The 24507-nt window shown below is 41.0% G+C and overlaps 1 protein-coding gene and 1 long non-coding RNA gene across 2 annotated transcripts; one reads left to right on the top strand and one right to left on the bottom strand.

Moving 5' to 3' along the window:
* The first annotated feature begins 1512 nt into the window (after window positions 1–1512).
* Window positions 1513–21776, top strand: LOC146570230 (sodium- and chloride-dependent GABA transporter 3-like). Its single transcript, XM_085283142.1, has 14 exons — window positions 1513–1850; window positions 3257–3391; window positions 3889–4026; window positions 6074–6185; window positions 6303–6435; window positions 8650–8784; window positions 8975–9078; window positions 10818–10942; window positions 11068–11180; window positions 13051–13188; window positions 13288–13390; window positions 15879–15979; window positions 18855–19025; window positions 21669–21776. The coding sequence occupies exons 1-14, from the start codon at window positions 1715–1717 to the stop codon at window positions 21768–21770; spliced, it is 1746 nt and encodes a 581-aa protein (XP_085139268.1). The 5' UTR covers window positions 1513–1714; the 3' UTR covers window positions 21771–21776.
* Window positions 7078–9955, bottom strand: LOC146570231 (uncharacterized). The gene is made up of 3 exons (XR_014893448.1): window positions 9518–9955; window positions 8953–9048; window positions 7078–7675 (listed from the first exon to the last, which is right to left on the bottom strand). It is a non-coding gene; the product is annotated as an uncharacterized LOC146570231 (long non-coding RNA).
* Window positions 21777–24507: the final 2731 nt, after the last annotated feature.

Raw genomic sequence — 24507 nt, forward strand, 5'->3', positions numbered from 1 at the left:
CTGTCTGCATAGTAACAGCTGATTATGTGAATCTGAAATCGATCGATCAACACAGACAAGTTGTGTTTGTGAAGTTTTAACTTGCCTTTGTGACAGGGTCAAGCAACAATACAGAGCCTAACTGCAGTGTGCACGGCTTTTGATAAGGAAGAATAAGAAGCACAGTATCATTTATAGAAATGTTATCTGCCCACTGTGGTCACAGAGCACAATGAGAACGTTCTGTCCAAAAGATCGCTTCTGCAGTCGACTATCTCGTGTGTTCAAATTATTTAAAGACAATACGTGATATTTTTGTAGGATCCTATTCAGCCAAGTCAGCTTGACACAGAGAGGGGCAGAATCCTTTCCATCACATCACTGAGAATAACCTTTTTGATTTCTTCAGTGCATTTAACACAGTCCAGTCACTGCTGGATAGTGTACAGCATACAGGTCATTTACAGGAAATGTCAGTGACTACCTGACAGACACACTGGATTATGTGAGATTGGGCAGTGCTCCGTCTGATTTGGTGGTGTGTTGTTCCCCAGCATGCAGCACAACGTGCCACTATTGTCGTCTTCTCAAGACTGGGTCTGTCGTCTTCTCAAGACTGGGTCTGTGCAGCCCCTAATCTGCTTTCTATAATACTACTATGGAGAAGTACCTGATATAACTGTAATTCAAAAATGCAGACTGCCTTTTTTTCACAATTTTATTTCACTGTTTTTAAAAACTTGTTTTAAGTTTTCTTTCTGTAAATGGGAACTATTTCATTGCATATTGTGCTATTACAGATAAATATTTCACATGTGCGTTTTATTGTCAATTAACAATCAAGAACACTCTATACAAGGCAAATGTTTTGTTAAAATTTACAATTAAGAGATGGTTTCATGAGTGAAAGTACAGTTTACAGCAGGGTACAAACACCGGTTACGCTCAAGAACAGGAAGGCCAGATTACTTTGCCAGAAACATCTAAAAGGGGCCTGCACAGTTTTGGAAAACATTTTTTGGGGACAGATGAAACCAGAATGAACTTGTATCAGAATGATGGAAGAGAAACAGGTAATGATCTGAAGCATGCCACATCATCTGTCAACATGTTATGTCAGCACTAAAAACAAAAAAACGAAAAAGACCAGTTAGACTCTCAAAGCAAAGTTTGTGTTACTTGATGAAGCATGTGTCCTTGGACCAAATCTATGACTGAGGTATTTTTTGGACCTCCACAGTGGCATCAGCAGTTGCACTGTGGGTTCTTGTAACCCAGCTGACTCTTTTCAATGTGGAGAAGTAGCTGCTCTACTCTGAGTCCCTCGCAAACGACTGAACTTCTCACCCTATCTCTGAGAGGCCATCCACCCTTTGGAGAAATCTCAAAAATACCAAAATGTTTTTAAGGCTCAAGTTGTGATTGGCCTGCTGACTTAAAATCCTCTCCTTGCACTGGCAGTGGTGTATCTGAGTTGTTTTAATGTTTTTAAAACCTCTGGCAAAATCAAAAAGCCCCATAGTCCCATGTTGTGTTACTGTGTAACTAACACACATTTTTAATCAGTAACTTTCACTGTCGCTTTTTAAGCTGTGGATTAAAAGACAGGAAAACTATGAACTATCACATATTTGATTGGCTGCTGCAAACTTCATTGGTTAAACAGACAGTACTGCCTCTACAGATAAATAAGGGTGTGTGCAGACAGTACTTGTCAGAGAACTGAGAAGCAAACATGGACATGCAGAGCAATGTGGAAAAGAGGGAACACTGGAGTAAGAAAAGAGAATATATCCTGGCATCTGCTGGCAATGTGGTGGGCCTGGGCAATGTGTGGAGATTCCCTTACCTTTGCTACAAGAATGGTGGAGGTGAGTATGTACAGATGAGCATAACCCTCTGTTTGCCTGCGTGTGCTTTTCTTATATCTACAATGAATAAATGAGCAGGAAAGAAGAGAAAATCTTCATATTGTGGTAACAAATAAAATGTGTATTATTTGAAATTAACTCCAGATCAATGTGTTATATCAGCCATTCCCAAAGTCAACAGTGCTCCAGCCCACTTAAAAAAACAATCACACCAATCTTTGATCTTCACTCCAATTACAACAAACAAGAGAAAATGATTTATTTTTTTGGTCAAAAAACATGAACAACACAGGCTGTTGGTTATAATTTGCTAATGCTACCCAGTCATGTGGAAAGTGTCAGGGCCGATGTGTGAGCTACCTGCCACTGGGGAACAAACTTCAATATAATATATAAACTTACAAGACCTTATGGCAGAAAGCCATAGTATTTAAAATGACATGAAAAAGGTATGGGCAATTAAAAGAAACACTGTAAACAACAAAATAGATATGGTAACACAAACACAATAAAACTGAAAAATATAGAATTGTATCGATTAAGGATACAAAATCTAGATATGAAGGGCAAACCGATTTAAACAGGCAGAGAAAACACAAAAGGATTTGAACTGAACGACAATGACTATAGAAGTCATTTTTGATAGCACTGTGGTCTGAGAATAGAAATGAAAAGCAGTTTTCCACATTCAGTATTAACTTGAGCCATGCGCCTGTTCATCTTAGCCGCTATGATGCCTGGCAGGAGCTTCCATGTGGTACTGAGGCAGGTTATTGGCTGGTAGTTAGCTGGGACAGGTCCTTTCTGGAGGTCCTTGGGGACCCGGACTGTTCGGCCTTCAGTTATCCATTCTGGGTCTGCTCATGGGTTAGCAGCTGGTTCATTTGTGCTGCCATACACTCATGGAGTGCAGTCAGTTTTAGCCAGTAGATATGAATCATGTCGGGGCCTGATGCTGTCCAACTCTTCATACTGGAGACCTGTTCTTGGATGTCTGCCACTGTGATGCTTACTGGACCCTGTTCAGAGAGGTTGCTGTGGTCTTCTCTTAGATCTACTAGCCACTGAGCATTGTTGTCATGGGTTGTGTCCTTCTCCCAGATGCTCATACAGCATTGCTCCATTTCCAGCCACGGTGGGGCTGTTCTCATATTGTTCCCTCACCACTGAGAGTACACCTTGGATGGTTCAGTGGAGTACAGCCTACAGTTTATTCTCCTTCTGTCTCTCGGCTGTATGGCAGTTTCTAAGGCCTCAGAAATGGACAGCTTGTTGAATTTCGTGGGCACTCTGTTCTTCATTGCACCGTTTTGCAGCTCCAGTAGTTTGCTAACTGCCTTCAGCACTGCCTTGATTTTTGTTATCTGTCTTTTTTCATCGTCTCTGATGTGTTCGTGTGTGTGTAGGTGCCTTCTTGTTGCCTTACCTTTTCTTTGCTGTACTGTGTGGCATGCCACTCTTCCTCCTGGAAACTGTGATTGGTCAGTACACACAGGAGGGCACTATCACCTGCTGGACCAAGCTCTGCCCGCTGGCACAGGGTAATGAGATCATTTCTGTTTAAATATTTACTTACAAATCCAGAGGATCTTAAAATGTTCTGTATGTGATGGGAATTCAGATTAAAAATATTAAAAGCAAAAAAAAGCTTAGGGTTAATTTAGGCAAAATAGAGTTTGTTTGTTTGTTTTGTTTTTTTGAGCCAGACCAGCCATGTGTTAATAAAACTGATGAATGCTGTAACACATTTACTTATTAAAGAATGAGGCTTAGTCCCAGTTTTCTCTGCAGGCTGTGGTAATAAGCAAAAAATATTTGTGACAGTGGTTTTGAACAATAATTTATATACTATATGCTTCATCTAGATTTTTTAACCTGCTTTCACTGGCTTACGACTTGCAGATGTAGCTGCCATATTTACTTCTTATTTTGCTTAACATTGACATGTTGTTGTTGTTTTTAGCTATATCAGTGCTCCGTCATATTACTGCTTAAACTGATTTATTTATTTAGTTTTTTGGATGCGTTCTCTCTTCAGGAGCTGGTTATTCTATCATCATGATCCAGCTATATTCCAGGGTCTACAGCATTGTTTTGGCCTGGGCCCTTCTCTATCTTGTTTACTGTTTCCGAGACCCTCTGCCCTGGGCTACCTGCAACAATTCCTGGAACACAGGTCAGATGATTTTTCCAGGCACCTTTTTTTCTGACATGCCCTCCCAAACTCTACAGCTAGGAAAACAGCTTGCCTATTTATATGCTCAAGCTATACCTTTCACCACAGAACAAGTCTCAATGCTTCAATGCTGTTTGAATGTGTTAGCAAACTGAGCTGTTAGATTGGACTTTAATCGGGTCAGCATAATGCATCCTCTCAGAATGGTGCAGGCAGCTTTAGAGGGCTGATTTAAGGCTAAACATTGATCAGGCATAATACTCTGACAGGTAAAGTGAATAACACTGATTATCTCTTCATCGTGGCATATGGTGGGATATGTTAAAGAGCAGAATTTTTTCCTCAAAGTAAACACGTTAGAAGCAGAAAAAAAAAATCTGCCTGGAAAGGAACAGTAGTGAATCAGTGACAGGATCACGGGTGGCCAAGGCTCACTGATGCATGAGAGGAGTGAAAGCTGGCAGGTCAAACTGCACCCAAAAAGTTAATTCTAGTTCTCACAGAAAGGTGTCAGAAAACACAGAGCATCACAGTTTGTTGTGTATGAGGCTGCATAGCTGCAGACCAGTCTGGGCGCCCATACTGACCCCTGTCCACCACTTAAAGCACCAACAATGGGCACAAGTCTGCATTAGAACTGGACCACAGAGCAATGGTAGAAGGTTGCATGGTCTGATGAATTACAATTTCTTTTACATCAAGTGGATGGCCAGGTGCATCTGCCTCACTTACCTCGGGAATCTTTGACAACATTTGACCTTGATACGAACCACCTACCCAAGCAGTGTTGCAGACCCCATACAGCCTTTGATGGAAACAGTACTCCCTGATGGCTGTGGTCTCATTCAGCGGGATAAGGCGCCCTGTCACAAAGCAAAAAATGGCTCAGGAACAGTCTGAGGAGCACAACAAAGAGTTTGAAGTGTTAAATTGCTAAAATCCCTCCAAAATACCCAAATCATCTTGCTACTTAGAGGACTTAAAGGATCTGTTGCTAACATCTTGGTGCACATACCACAACACACCATCAGGGGGACTCCAGGTCAGAGCTGCTTGACAATAAAAGAGCAACCAAAACAGTATCAGGCAGGTGGCCATAATGTTATGACTGAGTGATGTATGTATAGCTGCTTAAGCAGTGCATTGTTAAATGGTTGGTATTTCTACAATTTAGCCTCTGTACACCACCACTGTGGATTTTAAATCAAAGTGTCAAGACACGATTAAAGTGCAGACTTTCAGCTTTAATTCACAGGTTTTAACGGAAGAATCACATTAATTGTTTCTGGCACTGATTCCAGGAGTTGAACTGGCATTTGGTAGCTGTTCACTGGCACTCTCAAAACGAGAAAAGGGATGCTGACACAAGTCAATGAGGCCAGCATTAGGCTGAGCAACCAAAACAAGCCTAACCTTCAGTAGTGACCCACTCGTATACATTCTTAAAAAGTAGGAATGCACCGGCACACCATGCTGTAAACCTGGAGGGTTTACAACAAGGCGTAAACCTTTACACCTTGTAAACACTTTGATTACTGTCAAGGACAGCAGGGTCCAAATAGACATCACCAGATATCCTCTGTTCAGATTCAACTAAATGTTGCACTAATTCACTGATTATAGGGGTTTTTTGGGTGGCTGCTGCTGTGGAGAAAGAGCAGGTTGTCAGAAGGCCGATGGTTCGATGCCTAGCTCTTACAGAACTTTTGTCAAAGTATCTCTTGGGAAGAGTTTAAAATCTGCCCTCCAATCTTGTTTGATTTAACAGCAGCCATGTACAAAGGCAAAAGACTTTGTCGCTGTCCAAATACTTATGGATTGAAGTGGATACTTCACATTACATTTCAATCACTTGTAACTGATTCCTTAAGTTTGATGTGAATATAAATACATATTTGCGCTGTGTTGCAGCCAGTGTCTTGAAACAAACAAATATATGGTTTTTGTTGTTTTGTCCAGATTCAAAAACACCCATCACTCTTTTATTCACCAATGTTACATTCAAACAGAGGAACTAACCATTACATCTCTGAACTGATGTCCACAGATAGATGTGTGGACATCACCTCTGCAAACCAGACTGCAGTACACAGTGGCAACGCGACAATAGACTGGAAACTGGGAAATCTCACAAAATCTTCAGTCTCAGAGTTCTGGGAGTGAGTCAGCTATTTTTACTTTTTTTCACATTACATTGCAGCTCATTTAACCAGAACTACACTATGTTCTTGTTAAATATTTATGCATAGCTAACCATCTCTGTTTACTCTCCACAGGAGACAAGTGTTGTCCATATCCGCAGGAATAGAGGAGCCTGGTGCAGTAAAATGGGAGGTGCTGCTTTGCCTCCTGGCCTGCTGGGTGGCCTGCTACTTCAGCATCTGGAAAGGCGTCCGCTCAGCAGGAAAGGTCTGTAAAGATGAAAAACCTATACTATGAAAATTTTCTGCAGAATGGGCAAAGTTTGTCAGAGGAAGAAAACAGAGAAGAGCCATTTGAGATACATACATACGATTTTCACTGGGAGTTGTCCAGATGTCCTCCTGTCTTTTTGTCAATGCCACTGTATCCAAACCAACATCGTAACAGGTTTCAAACCATCTTGTTCTTATAAATTGGCCATTGGTACTCCTCCGCTCCCAAGGAGTGGAAGATTTTCACTTTCATGGCCTCTCACTCTCTAGGATTGTGGTAAATGTTTTCTATATAGCATTTTCTACTCTATTTGAGCACTCAGAGTGCTTTATACAACATCCCTTTTTCACATACAAGCATTTTTAAAGAAGTGCTTTCTATTTAATATTCACACTGATAAACTTATCGGAGAGCAACTTGGGGTTCAGTATCTAGGATATTGGTATATCTGTAGCAAGGATACTTGTATATAGACCAGAGTATCTGGGAATCAGACCATCCATTTTCCAATTAGTAGATGACCTGCTCCACCTCCTGACACGCCCCTTGTGTTTCGTGTCAAACAATGCACTGTGAACATGATCCAGACACCCTGTTATCTTCTCTCTGTTAAAGTTGATTTAAAATGGACTGAAGAGAAGTGGAAAACTGTTCTGTGGTCAGACGAATTCTAAACGGAAATTCTTTTTGGAAAACATGGACGCTGCATTGTTCTGAGCAGCAAGACAATACTAAACTGTGTGTGGCATCTACTACACCAGCATGACTTTGTAGCAGAAGAGCCTGGGTGTTGAACTCGCCTGCCGGCAGTCCAGACCTTTCACCAACTAAAAACATTTCCTCACAAAAGAAAAACAAACATTACAAAGTGGACTCAAGAATGCTGAGCAGCTAGACTCCTGTATAAGACAAGAACGGGACGACATTCCTCTCCCAAAATCCAGAATCTAGTCCCTCAGCAGGTGCTTCATCTTTTTGTTCACCCGTAGTGTAGTGTCTTGTCAATGGTGGTATTATTGACATGACTATGGATGTAACAATAAATAAATCAATCTTTCAGATCATCAAACAAGTCTTATTATTAGACAAAGATAACCAGAGTAAATAGAAAATGCAGTGTATAAATGATTATTTCATTTATTAAAGGGGAAAAAGCTCTCAAACCTACCTGGCCCTGTGTGGAAAAGTTATTGTGCCCCGCTCGTTCTGATTATTCCCACGCCCGATGAATCACCTGTTTGATAAAATGACATAGACTATAAAAAATCTCCAAAACCAACGCATCATGCCACAATCTAAGAAACACCTGAGCTCACAGACACTGACATCTATAAGTCTGGAAAAAGTTTACAAAGCCATTGCTAAGGCCTTAGTTACCATGGTGAAACCAATTAACCGAATACTGAGAAAACTTGGAACAGTGGTGAGTCTTCCCAGGAGCTGCCTTCCATCCAAAATTACCTCAAGAGCACAATGAAGGCTCATTTGGGAGGTCAAAAAAGAACCCACAAAAACATCTGAAAAACTGCAGGCTTCACTTGTCTCAGTTAAGGTCAGAGTTCATGATTCAACAGTAAGAAAGAGACTGGGGGAAATGGATCCATGGGAGAAATCCAAGAAGAAACCACCGCTGACCAAAAAGAACACAAAGGCTCATTTGCCAAAAAATAACTTGGTGACTGACTTTTGGGAAAATATTCTGTGGACTCATGAGACAGAAGCTGAACTTTTTTGAAAGGTTTGACTCTGTTACATGTGACATAAAACTAACACAGCATTTCATTAAAAGAACATTGTACCAACAGTTAAACATGGCGGTGGTAGTGTGATGGTCTGGGGCTGCTTGCTGCTTCAGGACCTGGATGACTTGCTGTAATCGATAAACATCCTAAGTGATTTCTGTCTAACATTCACACTCTTTGCTCCTGTTTATACATATTGGGAGATTGTGGTCATTGCTCTTGAACTTTGAAGCAGACTGAGATAGTGTATTGCTATTGTTGAGAGTATCATACAAAAACAGGGAGTTAGGAGACTGGAAACTGTGTGCAGACTCCAGGTCTCTACAGTTAATATATGGAAACAGAAAAAACAAAAAACAAATGACTCAACAAATGAATAAAAATAATGTTGATACAAGCGGGAAAATGAAATACTACAGGATATTTCCTCATTCTGCCAAACAAAATGATTTCTGTTTGCTTTCAGGTGGTGTATTTCACAGCTGTTTTCCCTTATGTGATGTTGGCCATCCTGCTGGTCAGGGGATTGACACTGCCAGGTGCCTGGGAGGGCGTGGTCTACTACCTGTATCCAGATCCTTCTCGTCTGGCAGAGCTTCAGGTGGGGAAACCTTTGAACTTGTTCGAGATACGGCATTTGTGAAAGGACTTTTATTGTTTTATTGTATAATGCTTTAATCCTGGAAAGTTAAACCTTTTACTTGCGATCGGTTGTGCTGCAAAGTAATAACATCTCTGTGACTGCATGATATAGTACTGATGACTTTACGTGTTTTCTAATCTTTAATCAGGTCTGGATGGATGCTTGTGCTCAGGTCCTCTTCTCGTATGGCGTTTCATCAGGGAGCTTGATCACACTGGGCAGCTACAACAGAAAACACAACAACTGTTACAAGTAGGGATGGGTATCGTTTAGGTTTTATCCGATACCGGTGCCAAATCGGTACTTTTGAAACGGTGCCGGTGCTCAAACCGGTGCTTAAAGAATGGAGAACACAAAATTGGTCCAAAAACCTCTCATGTTCAGCTGTTTTTTGTAAAAAGATAACAATGTTAGCCTTTTCTGCAGCTATGGGGCATATATGGTATCACTCTTGGCTGGAAGCAGTGCTTAAACAATGGAAAAAAACACAAACTTTGTCCAAAAACCTCTCATGTTTAACTGTTTTCCACTTTTTCTTTGGTCATTTTAGCCTTTTTAGCCAGGGTGAAGGGAGTATCTGCCATCAAACAAGAGGACAGCCGCATGTAGCTATGATGATGTTTGCTAGTTCACTTTACATGCATTAATGTAATAACGTGGTTAGCCTACTCAACGTAAATTAGCTACTCACGCAGAGAAGAACTGCTGCTGCTGCCACCATCATCCGTCATCATTTCTGCTACACTGGCAGGGCTAGGGGCCAGGACTCTCCTCTTCGTGTTTTTGGGGGATGTTGCATAACAGGCAACCCACCCGCAGTAGATGTGCTCGGTGTGAGGTCTCGCAGCAAGCTATCAAATACGGCGCATTTCTCGGCTTTTAAAAAAACGCTATGCGTCGCCAGGTGTTTCATCGGATTTGAGGTGTTACCTCCTTTGACAGTATCACAGTATCAGCTTAAAGCACTTGTTGCTGCTGAGTTTGCATATTTTGCTGTGAAGTACAGCCAGACTTTTGACCGCTTCGCCTTGGGCATTTTTAATCTGTAGCTCTGCTCTAACAGAACGTACGTACCTGGCCCCGCCTACTATCCTCGGAAACGTAAAATGATTGGCTAGAATCTAAAGTGTATCACAGCTCAGGAAAAAAAAGCACCGAAAAAAAGCACCGAAATGTGCGCTGCTTTTCGGTCTGGTTACTACCGTTTAAGTCAGAACCGGTGCCATGATGGCACCGGACACCGGTACCCATCCCTAGTTACAAGTAAATAATGTGTACCACAAGCTGCCGACGGGCCCATTCCACAAGCGTTCTTCGAATGACTGTAACTCAGTTAATGTTTAAGCTAGAGACAAAATTCTAATGGTTTTGGAAAGAAGAAAAGACGAGCCCAGCAGCGATGTTTGTTGGAACATGGTAGCACTGCTCCAGAGTCCAGTGACCATAAACGGAGCCAGTGGTTCACTACATGAGCACCGCACTTAATGTTACCTTCGGCAAATGCTTTGCTGCACAGAATCTGGGTTTCAATACAGTTCATGTTGTACATAGAAAGACAAATGAGATGTAGGTGTATATCATGCTACCGTCCAGGTCAAGTCTTCTTCAGAGAAGACTGTGCATATTTCAGCAATGCAATAATAAACTGCATAATGCTGCTATTCCAACACAATGGCTTGATAGTAGAACTGGCCTGCCTGCAGTCCACACTTTTGACCAGCTGAAAACATTTAGAGCATCTCTAAATAAAAACAGGACAAAGCAGAGCCAGGATTGCTGAACAGAAAGGATGCTGTATCAGACAAGAATGGGACAACATTCCTCTCCAGCAACTGCTTCTCAACTCACAGACGCTTATGGATTGCTACACTGTAGGAAGCGTCAACCTGTCCCTTTTTTTGAGGGACAGTGAAGTGACCACTGTCATCAAATACTCTTACACTGTGTGTGTGTGTGTGTGTGTGTGTGTGTGTGTGTGTGTGCGTGCTCAGGGACAGTCTGTGGTTGTGTGCGCTGAATAGTACCACCAGCTTTGTTGCCGGGTTCACGGTTTTCTCAGCTCTGGGCTTCATGGCCTATAAACAGGGAATTCCTATTAACATGGTGGTGGAATCAGGTAGGAGAAGCTTTTGTATTTAGAAATTTTGTATTTTATCTTAACTGTCACAAATTTGTTGCAAACGATATGATACAAGTCAAACAGAGGCGACAGATATGTGAATGACTCTCATGTGCTCCCAGGCCCTGGGCTGGCATTCATTGCATTTCCTCAGGCTGCAGCCATGATGCCAGTTCCTCAGCTGTGGGCAGCATGCTTCTTCTTAATGCTCATTTTGTTGGGGATTGATACAGTGGTAAGGTAAAACTCTCACATGCTATTCCCCCAAAATCTTTTTGTTTAACTTACCAAGACTTGTCACCGCTGCTCATACTTTGCTACTCAGGATTTTCTTGTTTGAATAATGACACCACTTAAAGAGCACTTCATAACATCACACTGACTTATGAAACTCCTAAAAATCCTGTTTGATTTTTTTTCCTCACCCTCTTATTCTACCTACATATTTAGTTGTCATAGTAAACTAAATGGATACTTTAAAAAAGGGCCCTTTTCTGGCTTGATTAGATAAGTACAGTGAAGACTTGACAGGAAAGGAGGCAGAAAGAGGAAGACATGTGGCAAAGGGTCTAAAAAAGGTTTTATGTATCAGGACACAAAAAAATTGTTCAAGTCAATTCAATTCAATTTTATTTATAAAGCGCCAAATCACAACAACAGTCGCCTCAAGGCGCTTTATATTGTAAGGTAGGCCCTACAATAATACATACAGAGAAAAACCCAACAATCGAATGATCCCCTATGAGCAAGCACTTTGGCGACAGTGGGAAGGAAAAACTCCCTTTTAACAGGAAGAAACCTCCGGCAGAACCAGGCAATATTATCTGGTCCTTACCAGGATCTAAAATTATCATGAGCAAGATTTTTAGAGATTATACCATGTAATTATCAGTTCAACAAAAACAAAACGGAGCACCTTGCCCCTAACCAGTGGTTGGACTTTAAGACACTTTTGCATAAATGAATGTAAACCTCAATGAGCTGACCTCACTGCTGTAAAAAGACTGGGCCAGAATTCGTCCACAACGATCTGAGACTAATAAAGTCATACGTAAAAAAAAATTACTTCAATTGCCAAAGATGTTCCAAAAGCTAACTTGTTATGGGGTCCACTTAGTTTTTGTTAAATAAATTATTACACTGTGTTTCATGCTGTGTCGTTCATCTGAGGTTGTATTTATGTTATTTCGATTCCCGTCAAGCACCGGATAACTTTTCCTATGTTCTGATACCTAAAACCTTAGAAATGAAACCCTTTGGTCTCTCTCTTATTATTTTGTCCAGAACTGATAATGCAACAATATACAAACTGAACTGTGGTTTACTGTCAGAGCTTGTGACAGTGGATGCACATGTATTTAATTTTTCTTGTTCCAATGCAGTTCAGACAGTATCCATACAAATCCGAAATCCTTCTGTAGTAACAGGGTTGAGAGGAATGACAGCTGAGTTTAGGAGGTGCCATACAGACACAATATGACTTCTGTAGTTCAGACACCAGTAGTGTTCTGTTGAGATGTTGTTACCATGCATCTGAGCTCAGCAGCTTCCCAGTGCTGTAATTAGCTGAGTGTTTGTTAAACACCATCATTTTTGTGGGCATTTTTAAGCATGTAGGGCTCCTTCACCTGAAACCTTCTGGTATCATTCGTCATTTCTCTTCCACTACTAAAGTAAGACCTCGTGTTTACAAGTGTGAAGAAAAGAAGAGTGATTGAATATCCAGCCAGCATTATGACAGAAGCTTGCTGATGGCGAGCAAAAGGACCTGAACATGGTGCAACATGCTAAGGGACATTTCATTAAATATTAGTAGGGATGTATGTATATGTATACTTTTGACTCAGTGTGCATTAAAGAAAATCCAAAATGAATCTTTGAAGTCATTAAAGATGTATGCTGTACAATCATTCGATCCTGGAAAAACAAAAGCTCAAGAAATGATTAAAAGCCCCAAATTACCATGGCTCTCATGCCCATGGATCTAAACTGTATTCTCTTTCATTGTTGTCTTGACCCATAAAGAAGAAAAACCATCCTTGACTTTATTCTCCTTCATTGTCATTTATAATGTTTTTTTTTTCAACCCTGTGTGTGTGTGCTAGTTTACAGGCTTGGAGACTATAACATCATCAGTGATTGACATGTTCCCAGGACAGATGCGCAGACCTTGGCGCAGAGAAGTCTTCCTCATAGTCTTCTGCTTAGTCTGCTTCATCATACAGATCTCCCTCACCACTCAGGTACGGCACAGGACAGCTAACATGCAACAGATTTACATAGGAGTCGAAATACACCTTTCAGTGTATATGTACACTATGTCACTGTGGTCTGTTGTCCAGGGAGGAGTCTATCTGTTCCAGCTAACCGACCACTATGCTGCTAATGGAGCGTGTATATTATTCGTGGGTCTGCTCCAATGTGGGGCTGTTGGCTGGGGCTTCGGTAAGTCCTGAATTCCTCGCTATTAGCCTTTGTTTGGGGCGATCGTGGCTCAAGAGTTGGGAGTTTGCCTTGTAATCAGAAGGTTGCCGGTTCGAGCCCCGGCTTGGACAGTCTCGGTCGTTGTGTCCTTGGGCAAGACACTTCACCCGTTGCCTACTGGTGGTGGTCAGAGGGCCCGGTGGCGCCAGTGTCTGGCAGCCTCGCCTCTGTCAGTGCGCCCCAGGGTGGCTGTGGCTACAATGTAGCTTGCCATCACCAGTGTGTGAATGTGTGTGTGAATGGGTGGATGACTGGATATGTAAAGCGCTTTGGGGTCCTTAGGGACTAGTAAAAGCGCTATATAAATACAGGCCATTTACCATTTGTTATCAGGAGGCAGAAAATACACAAAGGGCTGGATTTAAATTGTAAATAGGTAACCAGAGTTAGCATTAAATTAAACACCTCAGTCTTCACTGAGGTTTTTGGCTTTAAATTATAGTTTAGGAGAATCTTTCTTTTGGGGACAAACATATTCTGATTTTGAGAGTGAGAGTAAAAATTAAATACCACTGTCATGTCAGTGTGGTCAATCTAAAGCTATAGTTCGTTTACAGAACCTAAAGAAGGCTTTGGTACTGAAAACATTTATTAATAATTCTTATTTCAAACCTTTAAAGGCTCATGAACTGCATCAAGGAGCCTGTTATAGTCAAGACCACATATTTTTGAACAGTGATGCAGTTTTTGTGATATTGCGTCTTTGTACTCCACTGTGGTGGATTTTAAATCAAGCAATCAAGATGTGATTGAAGTGCAGATTTTCATCTTTAACTCAAGGGGGTTAACAAAAGCACTGTATTAACTGTTTAAGAAGTATAGCCAGTATTATAAACAGTCTTCCTTTTTCACTGGATCAAAAGAACGTGCGTAACTGACAGACAAGAAAAATGTTTTCACAACATTTAACCAAGGCAACAACACTCATGAGGCATTGTTATGGAAGGGGGTGTATGGCTGCCAGTGGAAGTGGGTCACTGGTGTTTGTTGGTGATGTGGCTCCTGATAGAAGCAGCAGGATGAACTGTTGCAGGCCTGTACTCTGCTCACATTTAGACTAATGCTGCAACACTGAGCAAAGAGAGCAACCCAAAAGTTTCTCAAGGTAAATAAGTGGGATATTCCTCAAGAAAAAGAAAAAACATGCAATTAAAATAATAGCACATAGTAAGAAATTAAAAAACAATTTTTCTTTTTGTTCATTTTTGCCTTTTGTCACCTCATCTAAACCCAAAAACAGCAACTGATGTTGTCCACAATAAAGATCTAATGGAGTATTTCAAGTGAGGAAACACAATTTGGTCTCTTTCTATTTACACAGTGTTCCAGAAAGTTTGCACCTAAAAATCTCATAAGCCCACATTTAACTCACAACAGAATACTGAAAACATGTTTAAACTGAGGAGAGCAGCTGCTGCACTTTTATTAGAGGACTGCTGCTGATAGAGGATTGTAGCGTCTCTACAGTCGTGGCCCTTCTTTGTTAGTTTTCATTTCATGATGCTCCAAATGTTTTTATTAAGTCAGAGGTCTGAACTGCATGCAGGCCAATTCAGCACCCAGACTCTTATGCTATCAAGCTTTTACTATTGTACTTGTGATAATGAGACAAATAACATTCCCAGTGAGCAGAAGCAAAGAGCAGCAGACAGTTTTTAAAGGTCTATTGGTTAAACAGTAAATAATGGGAGTTAATGAAAGGGCACAGGAGGAGATCCTCAGCTCCACAGATTTATACTCAGGGAGTCAGAGAGAACACACAATGTCAGCAGGGCAGAGTGAAATAGGTTTAATAGAGGCTGCCTTATTTAAGGGAGCTGTGCAAACATAATCTTCCGGGGTTGTAATAAAACCAGGTGAGAAGTTGACAAGGAACTGAAGGAAACGAGAAAAGTCAAGGTTACTTCCTCAACACATGTAAAAATCTCAAGGAATGAATGAATGATAAGGAATCATTGCATTCTTTTTTTTTCATTTTACACAGACTTCCAACTTTTTTGGACTTGGGGGTTGTATTTTGGAACCTTTGAACGTAACTGGGCTTTGTATACAAATGGCAGCAAATCCTAAAGAGTCAATTCAAATTAGTTAAATTAAGTTTGCACTTCTTCAATCACATCTTGTTTGACTTACAGTCCACAGTGTTTGCATACAGAGGAAAACACAAAATAAAACAACGTGTTACTGTCCAAAACCTTTGGACCTAACTGTACATAAAGTCCTTTGGTAGGTAATATAATATAATATGATATAATGTAATATGTTATACCAATACATTTCTCTACAATTGCTTTAACATACAGCAAAACTGCATAAGGGAAACTGCAAAAGGATCCTTTTTGATAAATTTACTTTTAGTTTCACTGTCATAATTCCAATACATGCTCTTACTTGTAAAAGTTTTAAAGAATTAAAGTTTAGTTTAAGAATTGTTTTGTACGTCATTCAGGGGCTGAACGGATGTGCGATGTAGTTGAAGATATGACAGGACACAGGCCATCGGTATTCTTCAAGCTGTGCTGGCGTTACGTCACCCCCCTGATCTCTGTGGTGAGTTACACATTGTTAAGATCTGCAGGAGTGACATTTTTTTAAGCTACTTATTAAAACATTTATTTGCAGCTGATTCAGGATAGATGTTACAGAAGGCAAAGCCTGTCGTTTTAAGGGTGATCTAGCCATGGTTTATTGCACAGTGCCTGTATACTAGACAACATGGTCCAGGAGTGTGTCTGTTTGCATTGTTCACTGAGCAGTGCTACATCATTAGACAGAGGTTCAGCTGCTTTGAGTTGTAGTTCATTTAAAGGTTTTAGTGGCAACAGCTGTGAAGATGAAGATGGCCCCAACGCTGCCAGTCAGGAAGAATTTGATTTTGTGCCATTGATGAACTTAGGAAACATGTCTAGTTTGTGTCTCAGAGAAGTTAGGACTGATTACAAATCTCATGTACTACCCTCTGTTGTCTCAACAATGCTATAAATAGCTGGAAGCCAAAATTTGCACTCCCACAGTGGACCTCAGCTGTGCAGTTTTATGCAATAACTGTCAGCATGTGATGTGAAAATGAGTAAAGCAAATCAAATAATTTTGGTTTGGTTGGTGTTTCTACAGATTTTATTGTTATCAAAACAATCATGTCTGAGGTTTGTCCAAATGTGGTGTTTCTAACTGGCACATATTGTCCAGTAATGATTTTCTTTTAGTGCTGGAACCTAGATTGTGAAAATTTTAATCCCGGTAACATAGATTGTGTTAAGTGTAGGCTGTGTGCAGGCAGGAGTGGTAGTAGGAGGACCCAATGTGCAGACACTCGGAGACGGAACGTAAACTCGAAACATCAGTACAACCATTATAGCCCAAATTTTAATAATATGTATGCATTAAGTGCATAGTAATTACATAAATTGCAAAAAAAACGCAATAAACTACAAAAAAATTAAAATCGTTTTGGTTTTTTTTAACATATATTTCTAGTTAAAGAAACTTAAGAGGCTTATCCCTCAAAAAAGTTGCACAAACTAGTTTCCTACCACAGGAAATTTATTTTAAGTGTCTTCATAGTTTTATTTTTGAAATACACCAATTTTCATATACTACAGGAAAAACGAAAATAAATATTATAGTGCAAATTTGCAAAAAAGCAGCATGTGCATCAAAATAAATTATTTCCAGCAGTGCAATTTGAGTCCTAAGCATCCCAGAAATGACACAGAAAGTCATAAAGTCAAACATAACTTTTAAAAACAAGTATAGGCTCATGAGGCCCTGATGGTAAAAAACTACATTTACGCAAAATGACGTCACTTCCGGTTTCGGGCAGGTCATGGCGGACATGCGATAGTTCACGCTGATGGACGTAGGAAGTGTTATGAACAGCTGATGGATCGGCAAAGCCTGTTTTTGGAATATTATGTTTTTGCTGCTGCAAGTGCTTTTTATGCAGTTTTTGCAAAGCTATATGTGGAAGGAAACGGTGACCTAGGACAAGCTGATGGCATAAGATGTAAGTACAACTCCTCCGGTTTCATATGCAAAAAAAATTATTGCGCTACCTTACGTGGTTGCAGTGCTACAGGGATTTAAAAATAGTTAAGTAAAACAGAGCGTGTCCGCTCCGACCAGCTCTAAAGGGTTAAATACACAGAGGGAGCAATCAGGGAATAGGTAACAGGATGGAAACACAGCTGGGGCAAATCAGGCCTAATGAGACAAAGAAAGCAAAACCAGACGCATTTACATAAGACACGGACTTTCAAAGTAAAACAGGAAACATAACACAGACTGAGCTTACAGACACAGACTCACAGGCAGGCACTACAACAGAGGGAACAGAGACGTGGGACCAGGGCAGACACAGACACTGACTGGACACGGGGATGTAGCAACTGAGGATTACACAGAGACATAAACCATAAGACAGAACTCTAACAAAGACCAGAAATGATAAATAATATAATAAACTCAAAACACTGGGTCAACGACCCAGGCATCCTAACAGATTGCCTTTAGATCAGTTCAGTGTATAACACATTGCAGGGTAATAGACAAAATATAATATTATATTTGTAATTTAAGTAGAATTTGTATAAAGAACACGTGAGACTTTTTGTGGATTTGCTGCACGAGCAACACAAGAGCTGCTGTTCACCAGCAGCTGTAAACCTGGAGATAAGACAAAGAATGATGGAACTGATAAGCCAGCTTGTAACATTCAAAAAAAGGACCATTTGTGTCTTGAATGTTTCATTTTGATGATTTGGGCTCATAGCTAATAAAAATCAGGAACTCACTATTTCATTATATTAGAACATTACATTTTGACTTTGAGTAAATTGGTGTTCAAACAGCATGTATAGCATGTTTCTCTCTGTCCAGCACACAGAGCAGGGTAAACCCCAGAAGATCAGTGCTAAAAATGCTGGCTGTTCACAGTTTGCTGTATTCATGGAAATTTGACTGGAAAGGGAAAGTATATTAGGAAAAGGTGTACAAAACACAGGAAGGATCGCAGCCGAGAGGGCTGGTGACAGAGCATCAAGAGCCACCACACAGAGATTTTCAGGAGAGGAACTACAATTGTCACATTCTTAATATCAAGCTACTCGTGAGGCAGAGATGATGTCAGAAGATGGTGACTGACTGTTGCTCAGAGGCCCAAAGTCATCTTGTCCTCAGGCTTAACATTTAAGATGGAGAACCATATGACTGCATGCATACAACTAGTATAGTAGCATGTTAAAAACGAAAGAACATTTAATTAAAAGATAAAGAAGTAAAGGAAAAATCATGATTAAAAACAGTGTCATTTCTGAATGAAAAGTTGCACATGTTGGTTGCTAAGGAAACAATTCTTCTATACTATCTGTTCATATGCTTGATGATATTAGTGCTGCCTGTTTATTCTTCTATTACTTCCTTAAAGGTTTGCTTCGTCGGCTTCTTTCTGGACTACCAGCCCCTGACATCCAACGAAGGCTACATGTACCCAAACTGGGCCTACCATCTGGGCTGGGTCATGGCCCTCTCCTCTGTGGTTGTAGCACCCATCTGGGCTGTTAGCAAGATCTGCCTCAGCAAGGACCCCCTCAGAAAGGTAACAGCACTGATACAATTCTGACTTTTCTTTCCGGCGATATATTTATGAAACTTTCAACATAAACTAATAAAAGAAAAACCTTCTGATAACATCTCTGTCCAAAGTCACATTTGAGGAAAAAGGCATAATCACTAGCAAATCATTTCATTTCATTTGTGCAGGTATTCATTGTGACTTGCCCAAAGGAAGAAGGGGCCCAGTGTGATTTATCACTTTGAAGTGATGCCACAGCCTACGACAATTAACAACTGACAGTGGATTACTTTAATGTTCAAGAAGTCATAAAAATTGGTGTCTTCTAAAGCGAGTTCTAGTTCTGATCCCTCTGTACTCATTAATCTGTTGTATAATGTCAAATACGTTTTATGATTAAAAAATAAACAATTAAATTAAATTTTATTTATATAGCGCCAAACCACAACAACAGTCGCCTCAAGGCGCTTTATATTGTAAGGTAGATCCAACAGTAACACACACAGAGAAAAACCCAACAATCATGCGAGCCCCAATGAGCATTCACTTTGGCGACAGTGGGAAGGAAAAACTCCCCCTTTAACAGGAAGAAACCTCCGGCAGAACCAGGCTCAGGGAGGGGCGGGGCCATCTGCTGCGACTGGTTTGGGTGAGAGAAGGAAAACAGGATAAAGACATGCTGTGGAAGAGAGCCAGAGGTTAATATTATTGTGGACTTCAGGAAGCACACAGCCCCACTCCCCCCCATCATCCTGACTGACACCCCCATCACCTCTGTGGACTCATTCCGCTTCCTGGGTACCACCATCACCCAGGACCTGAAGTGGGAGCCCACCATCACCTCCGTCATCAAGAAAGCCCAGCAGAGGATGTACTTCCTGAGGCAGCTGAAGAAATTCAACCTGCCAACACGGACGATGATGCAGTTCTACACTGCAATCATCGAGTCCATCCTCACCTCCTCCATCACCGTGTGGTACGCTGGAGCCACTATCAGGGACAAACAGAGACTGCAGCGTGTTGTGCGCTCTGCTGAGAAGGTGATTGGCTGCAGACTCCCATCTCTGCAGGACCTGTACACCTCCAGGACACTGCGGCGTGCAGCCCGGATCTCAGCTGACCCTTCTCACCCGGGACACAGTCTGTTTGACCTGCTCCCCTCAGGCAGGAGGCTCCGGTCCATTCGCACCAGAACCTCTCGCCACAAGAACAGTTTCTTCCCCTCTGCTGTTGGACACATGAACAATAACCACATGACTGTCCCCGCCACTAACACATGACCCTACGCTGTGTCACTGCATCATTTCATGTCTGGCACTGATCACCACCTGCACTCATGTATATATCTTTCTACGTAGCACTCATAATTCTTATTCTCATGTATATATGTTTGGCACTGATCACCACCTGCACTCATGTATATATCTTTCTACGTAGCACTCATAATTCTTATTCTCATGTATATATCTCATGTATATCTCATGCACATATCTTTCTTTCTACATAGCACTTTAATTCTTATTGTCTGCACTGAAGCACCGCAGCAATTTCCTAATGTTGTAAACCTCAACATCTGGCAATAAACCCATTCTGATTCTGAAAAAAAAAAAAAAAAAAAAAATAACAAGTATGATTTAGTGCACAAATATGCTTTAAAACAATACTTATGTTGCCACCATGGTGTGCCTCAGTTTAACACTGAAAACTGAACCTGTCCATCACAGCACCTGTGATGCAAACTGCTAATTTAAAGCTTATAGCTGGGGTTAGGGTCGGGTTGTAGATCATCTACTACATGTAAGGTTGCTGGTTCAATCCCTGGCTCCTCTGGTCTGCATGCTAAATATTCTTGGGCAAGATACTAAGTCCAAGTTGCTCCCCAATGCATCCATTAGAGTGTGAATGTGTGTGAATGTTAGATAGAAAGCCCATGTGTAGAAAAAGCATAGAAAAAAGTGCTTGTGTGAATTGGTGAATGAGACAAGTGCTTGTTGGCCCTGTTGTGCTCAGGTAGAGTAGAAAAGTTTAAGAACCAATTGCCATTTACAGCCTTTTCTTATTTATGGAACTTTACAAATACAAAACTGGATGCAAAATCTGACATCTAACACAGGATTTGTGCACAACAAAGTACCAGCTTGAGACAAATACTGCCTGGGCTTTCATGCTGTAGCCATTTTGCACACTTTCACTGAGCAGTGCCTTCTCAGGTGGCTTTGGCTCAGAAGATAGAGCATGTTGTTTCAGGCCAGACCATTCTCACTCCCTAGGCGGGAGAACGTGTTGTTCAGGCAACTGTTGTTGTTGCGCATATAAATAACTTTGAATTGAAAAATTGAATTGAAAGATCAGTGCTTCGGTCCTTGTCAATAAGACAGTGTGACTTAAAATCTAAAGATTGGCTTGAGTCCCCAGTAAGAGTATGAAAGCATTTGCTTTGACATTTCCATAATTGCACCTAGTTAATAATGGATGGTTCCCATTTCTGTATCTCCCTCCCCTCCAGGGTCACAGTCTGCTTCCATGTTCATGCCATCACTGACAGTTTTCATCAGTGAGCTTCACCTGCTTCATTGTTTTCATGCTTGTCCTGCCAGAAATCTATATTTTACATCTCTTTGACCATCTTTCTCTTTGTCTGGTTGTCATTTTTATTTTCCCCAACAGCTTGTGATCGATATCTGGAGCCCTGTTGATGCCCCCACGGTGAGACCAGAAGATATCCAAAATGAATTAGAGATTAAAGCAGTGTCACTTACTGAGATCTGAGTAGAGAGAGTATTTCTGATGGACAACATATTAATCTATGTATTCATATTCTTTACTTAATAAATATTACTAGAAAATAAAGCTTTGACATTTGAGTGCTCAGATAAATCTGCGTCTTGGTCATTTACCCTTGTAATAGCACTTGCAGCACCTTCTTTAATAATGAGGGGAAAGTCTGATGACTGTCTTTTTGGCACTTATTACTAGGGATGGGTATCGTTTAGGTTTTATCCGATACCAGTACCAAACCGGTACTTTTGAAACAGTGCCGGTGCTTAAACGGTGCTCAAACTGGTGCTTAAAGAATGGAGAACACAAAATTGGTCCAAAAACCTCTCATGTTCAGCTGTTTTTTTGTAAAAAGATAACAATGTTAGCCTTTTCTGCAGCTATAGGGGATTTATGGCATCACTCTTGGCTGGAAGCAGTGCTTAATCGATGGAAAAAACACAAACTTTGTCCAAAAACCTCTCATGTTTAACTGTTTTCCACTTTTTCTTTGGTCATTTTAGCCTTTTTGGCCAGGGTGAAGGGAGCATCTGCCATCAAACAAGAAGACAGTCGCATGTAGCTATGATGATGTTTGCTAGTTCACCTTACATGCATTAATGTAATAACGTGGTTAGCCTACTCAACGTAAATTACACACGAACAACATTAAGCTACTCACGCAGAGAAGAACGGCTGCTGCTGCGATCAACATCCATCATCATTTCTGCTACACTGGCAGGGCTAGGGGCCAGGACTCTCCTCTTCGTGTTTTTGGGGGATGTTGCTAACTCCGGTCCGATAACAGGCACCACACCCGCAGTAGATGTGCTCGGTGTGAGGTCTCGCAGCAAGCTATCAAATACGGCGCATTTCTCGGCTTTTAAAAAAACGTTATGCGTCGCCAGGTGTTTCATCAGATTTGAGGAGTTACCTCCTTTGCACAGTATCATAGTATCAGCTTAAAGCACTTGATGCAGGCTGCTGTTTGCATCTTTTGCTGTGAAGTACAGCCAGACTTGTGACCGCTTCGCCTTGGACATTTTTAATCTGTAGCTCTGCTCTAAAAGAACGTACGTACCTGGACCTGCCTACTATGCTTTCAAAGGTAAAATGATTGGCTAGAATCTAAAGTGTATCACATCTCAGGAAAAAATAAAGCACTGAAATGTGCGCTGCTTTTCGGTCTTGCTTTTCCGTTTATGTCAGAACCGGTGCCATACCGGTACCCATCCCTACTTATTACACATTAGAACACTGGAAGTGGATTTACCTTAACATCAATTAATTTACATTCCTGAATCTTTGTCTAGTTCACAGAGATGAGAAATACCAGCCCAGTAAATATTTAATTGGCATATTTTTTTTTTTTAGTGAAAAATAGTTTCTGCAGCAAATTCTCTTGAGGTGTCTCAGCTACTGCTGCCTCTTCTTATGTCACTGAACCGCTCTGACTTCAACCTAGGGGCCAGCAGAATGTGGTGCTGCACATACCATGTGCAGAGACGTGTACATGCATGCAAAAGATTATAGGCATACCTAGGTGGCTCCAATCTCATCAGATAAACCACTCCCACTGTGAACCAATGGATGGCCAGTTTCCAGTCTCCCAGTCTTCATGCTCACCGGTCTTAAGTTGCACTTCCTCACAACAATGAGAGTTCAACATTTAGTTCAGAAGACATAACAAAAGTAACAGTTGAATTTAATTCTATTCAGTTCAATTTTATTTATATTGTGCCAACATTTGCCTCAATGGTCTTTATATTGTAAGTTACAGAGCCTTTAATAACACGGAGAAAAATACACCAAATATCAAATGGCCCCTTATGAGCAAGCACTTTGGCAACAGCAGGAAGGAAAAACTCCATGCAGCATATGGTCACCTGCTCACCCACTGAGCTAAACCGACACCACTAGGAAAAACTCCTTTTTAACAGGAAGAAACCAGAACCAGGCTTGAGGAGGGGTTGCCATTTGCTGAGAATGGTTGGGGGTGAGGGGGAAATGACTGACCCAGACACGCGGTGGAAGAGAGCCAGAGATAAATAATAACTAATGATTAAATGCAGAGTGGTGTATAAACACAGAGAGTAAAGAAGAAACACTCAGTGCATCATGGGAATCCCCAGCAGCCTAGCACTATTGCAGCATAACTAAGGGAGGATTCAGGTTCACCAGATCCAGCCCTGATTATATGCTTTATCAAAAAGTAAAGTTTTAAACCTAAACTTAGAAGTAGAGATAGCGTCTGTCTCCCAAATCCAAACTGGAAGCTGGTTCTACAGAAGAGGAGCCTGAAAGCTGAAGGCTCTGCCTCCCATTCTACTTTTAAATACTCTAGGAACCCAAAGTAGGTACAGTCTGAGAGCGAACTGCTCTAATGGGGTGATACAGTACTATAAGTTCTTCAAGATTAGCTGGGGCCTGATTATTTAAGAATATTTATGTGAGTAGAAGGATTTTAAATTCAATTCTGGAATCCAATACAGAACATGTAAACTACTCTTGCACATGCTTTTCTTATTTTGTCATGTATAACTGTTCACTTTATTATGTGGATCTATGTCTCAGGGTTCTGTACAGTGGTCCCTCATTTATCGTTAATTCGGAGTTACGTTCCAAAAAAACCCCTGCGATAGGTGAAATCCGCAAAGCAGCCAACTGTTTTACAATTATTAAAGTTTCAAACCCCACACTACACACTTTATACACGTTTCCACACTTCCCTCTCTTGTTTAAACACCTT

Source organism: Mchenga conophoros, linkage group LG7 (genome assembly GCF_057382185.1).
Source record: "Mchenga conophoros isolate Kocher_MC1m ecotype Shallow Benthic linkage group LG7, M_conophoros_male_GT1.1, whole genome shotgun sequence".
NCBI lineage: Eukaryota > Metazoa > Chordata > Actinopteri > Cichliformes > Cichlidae > Mchenga > Mchenga conophoros.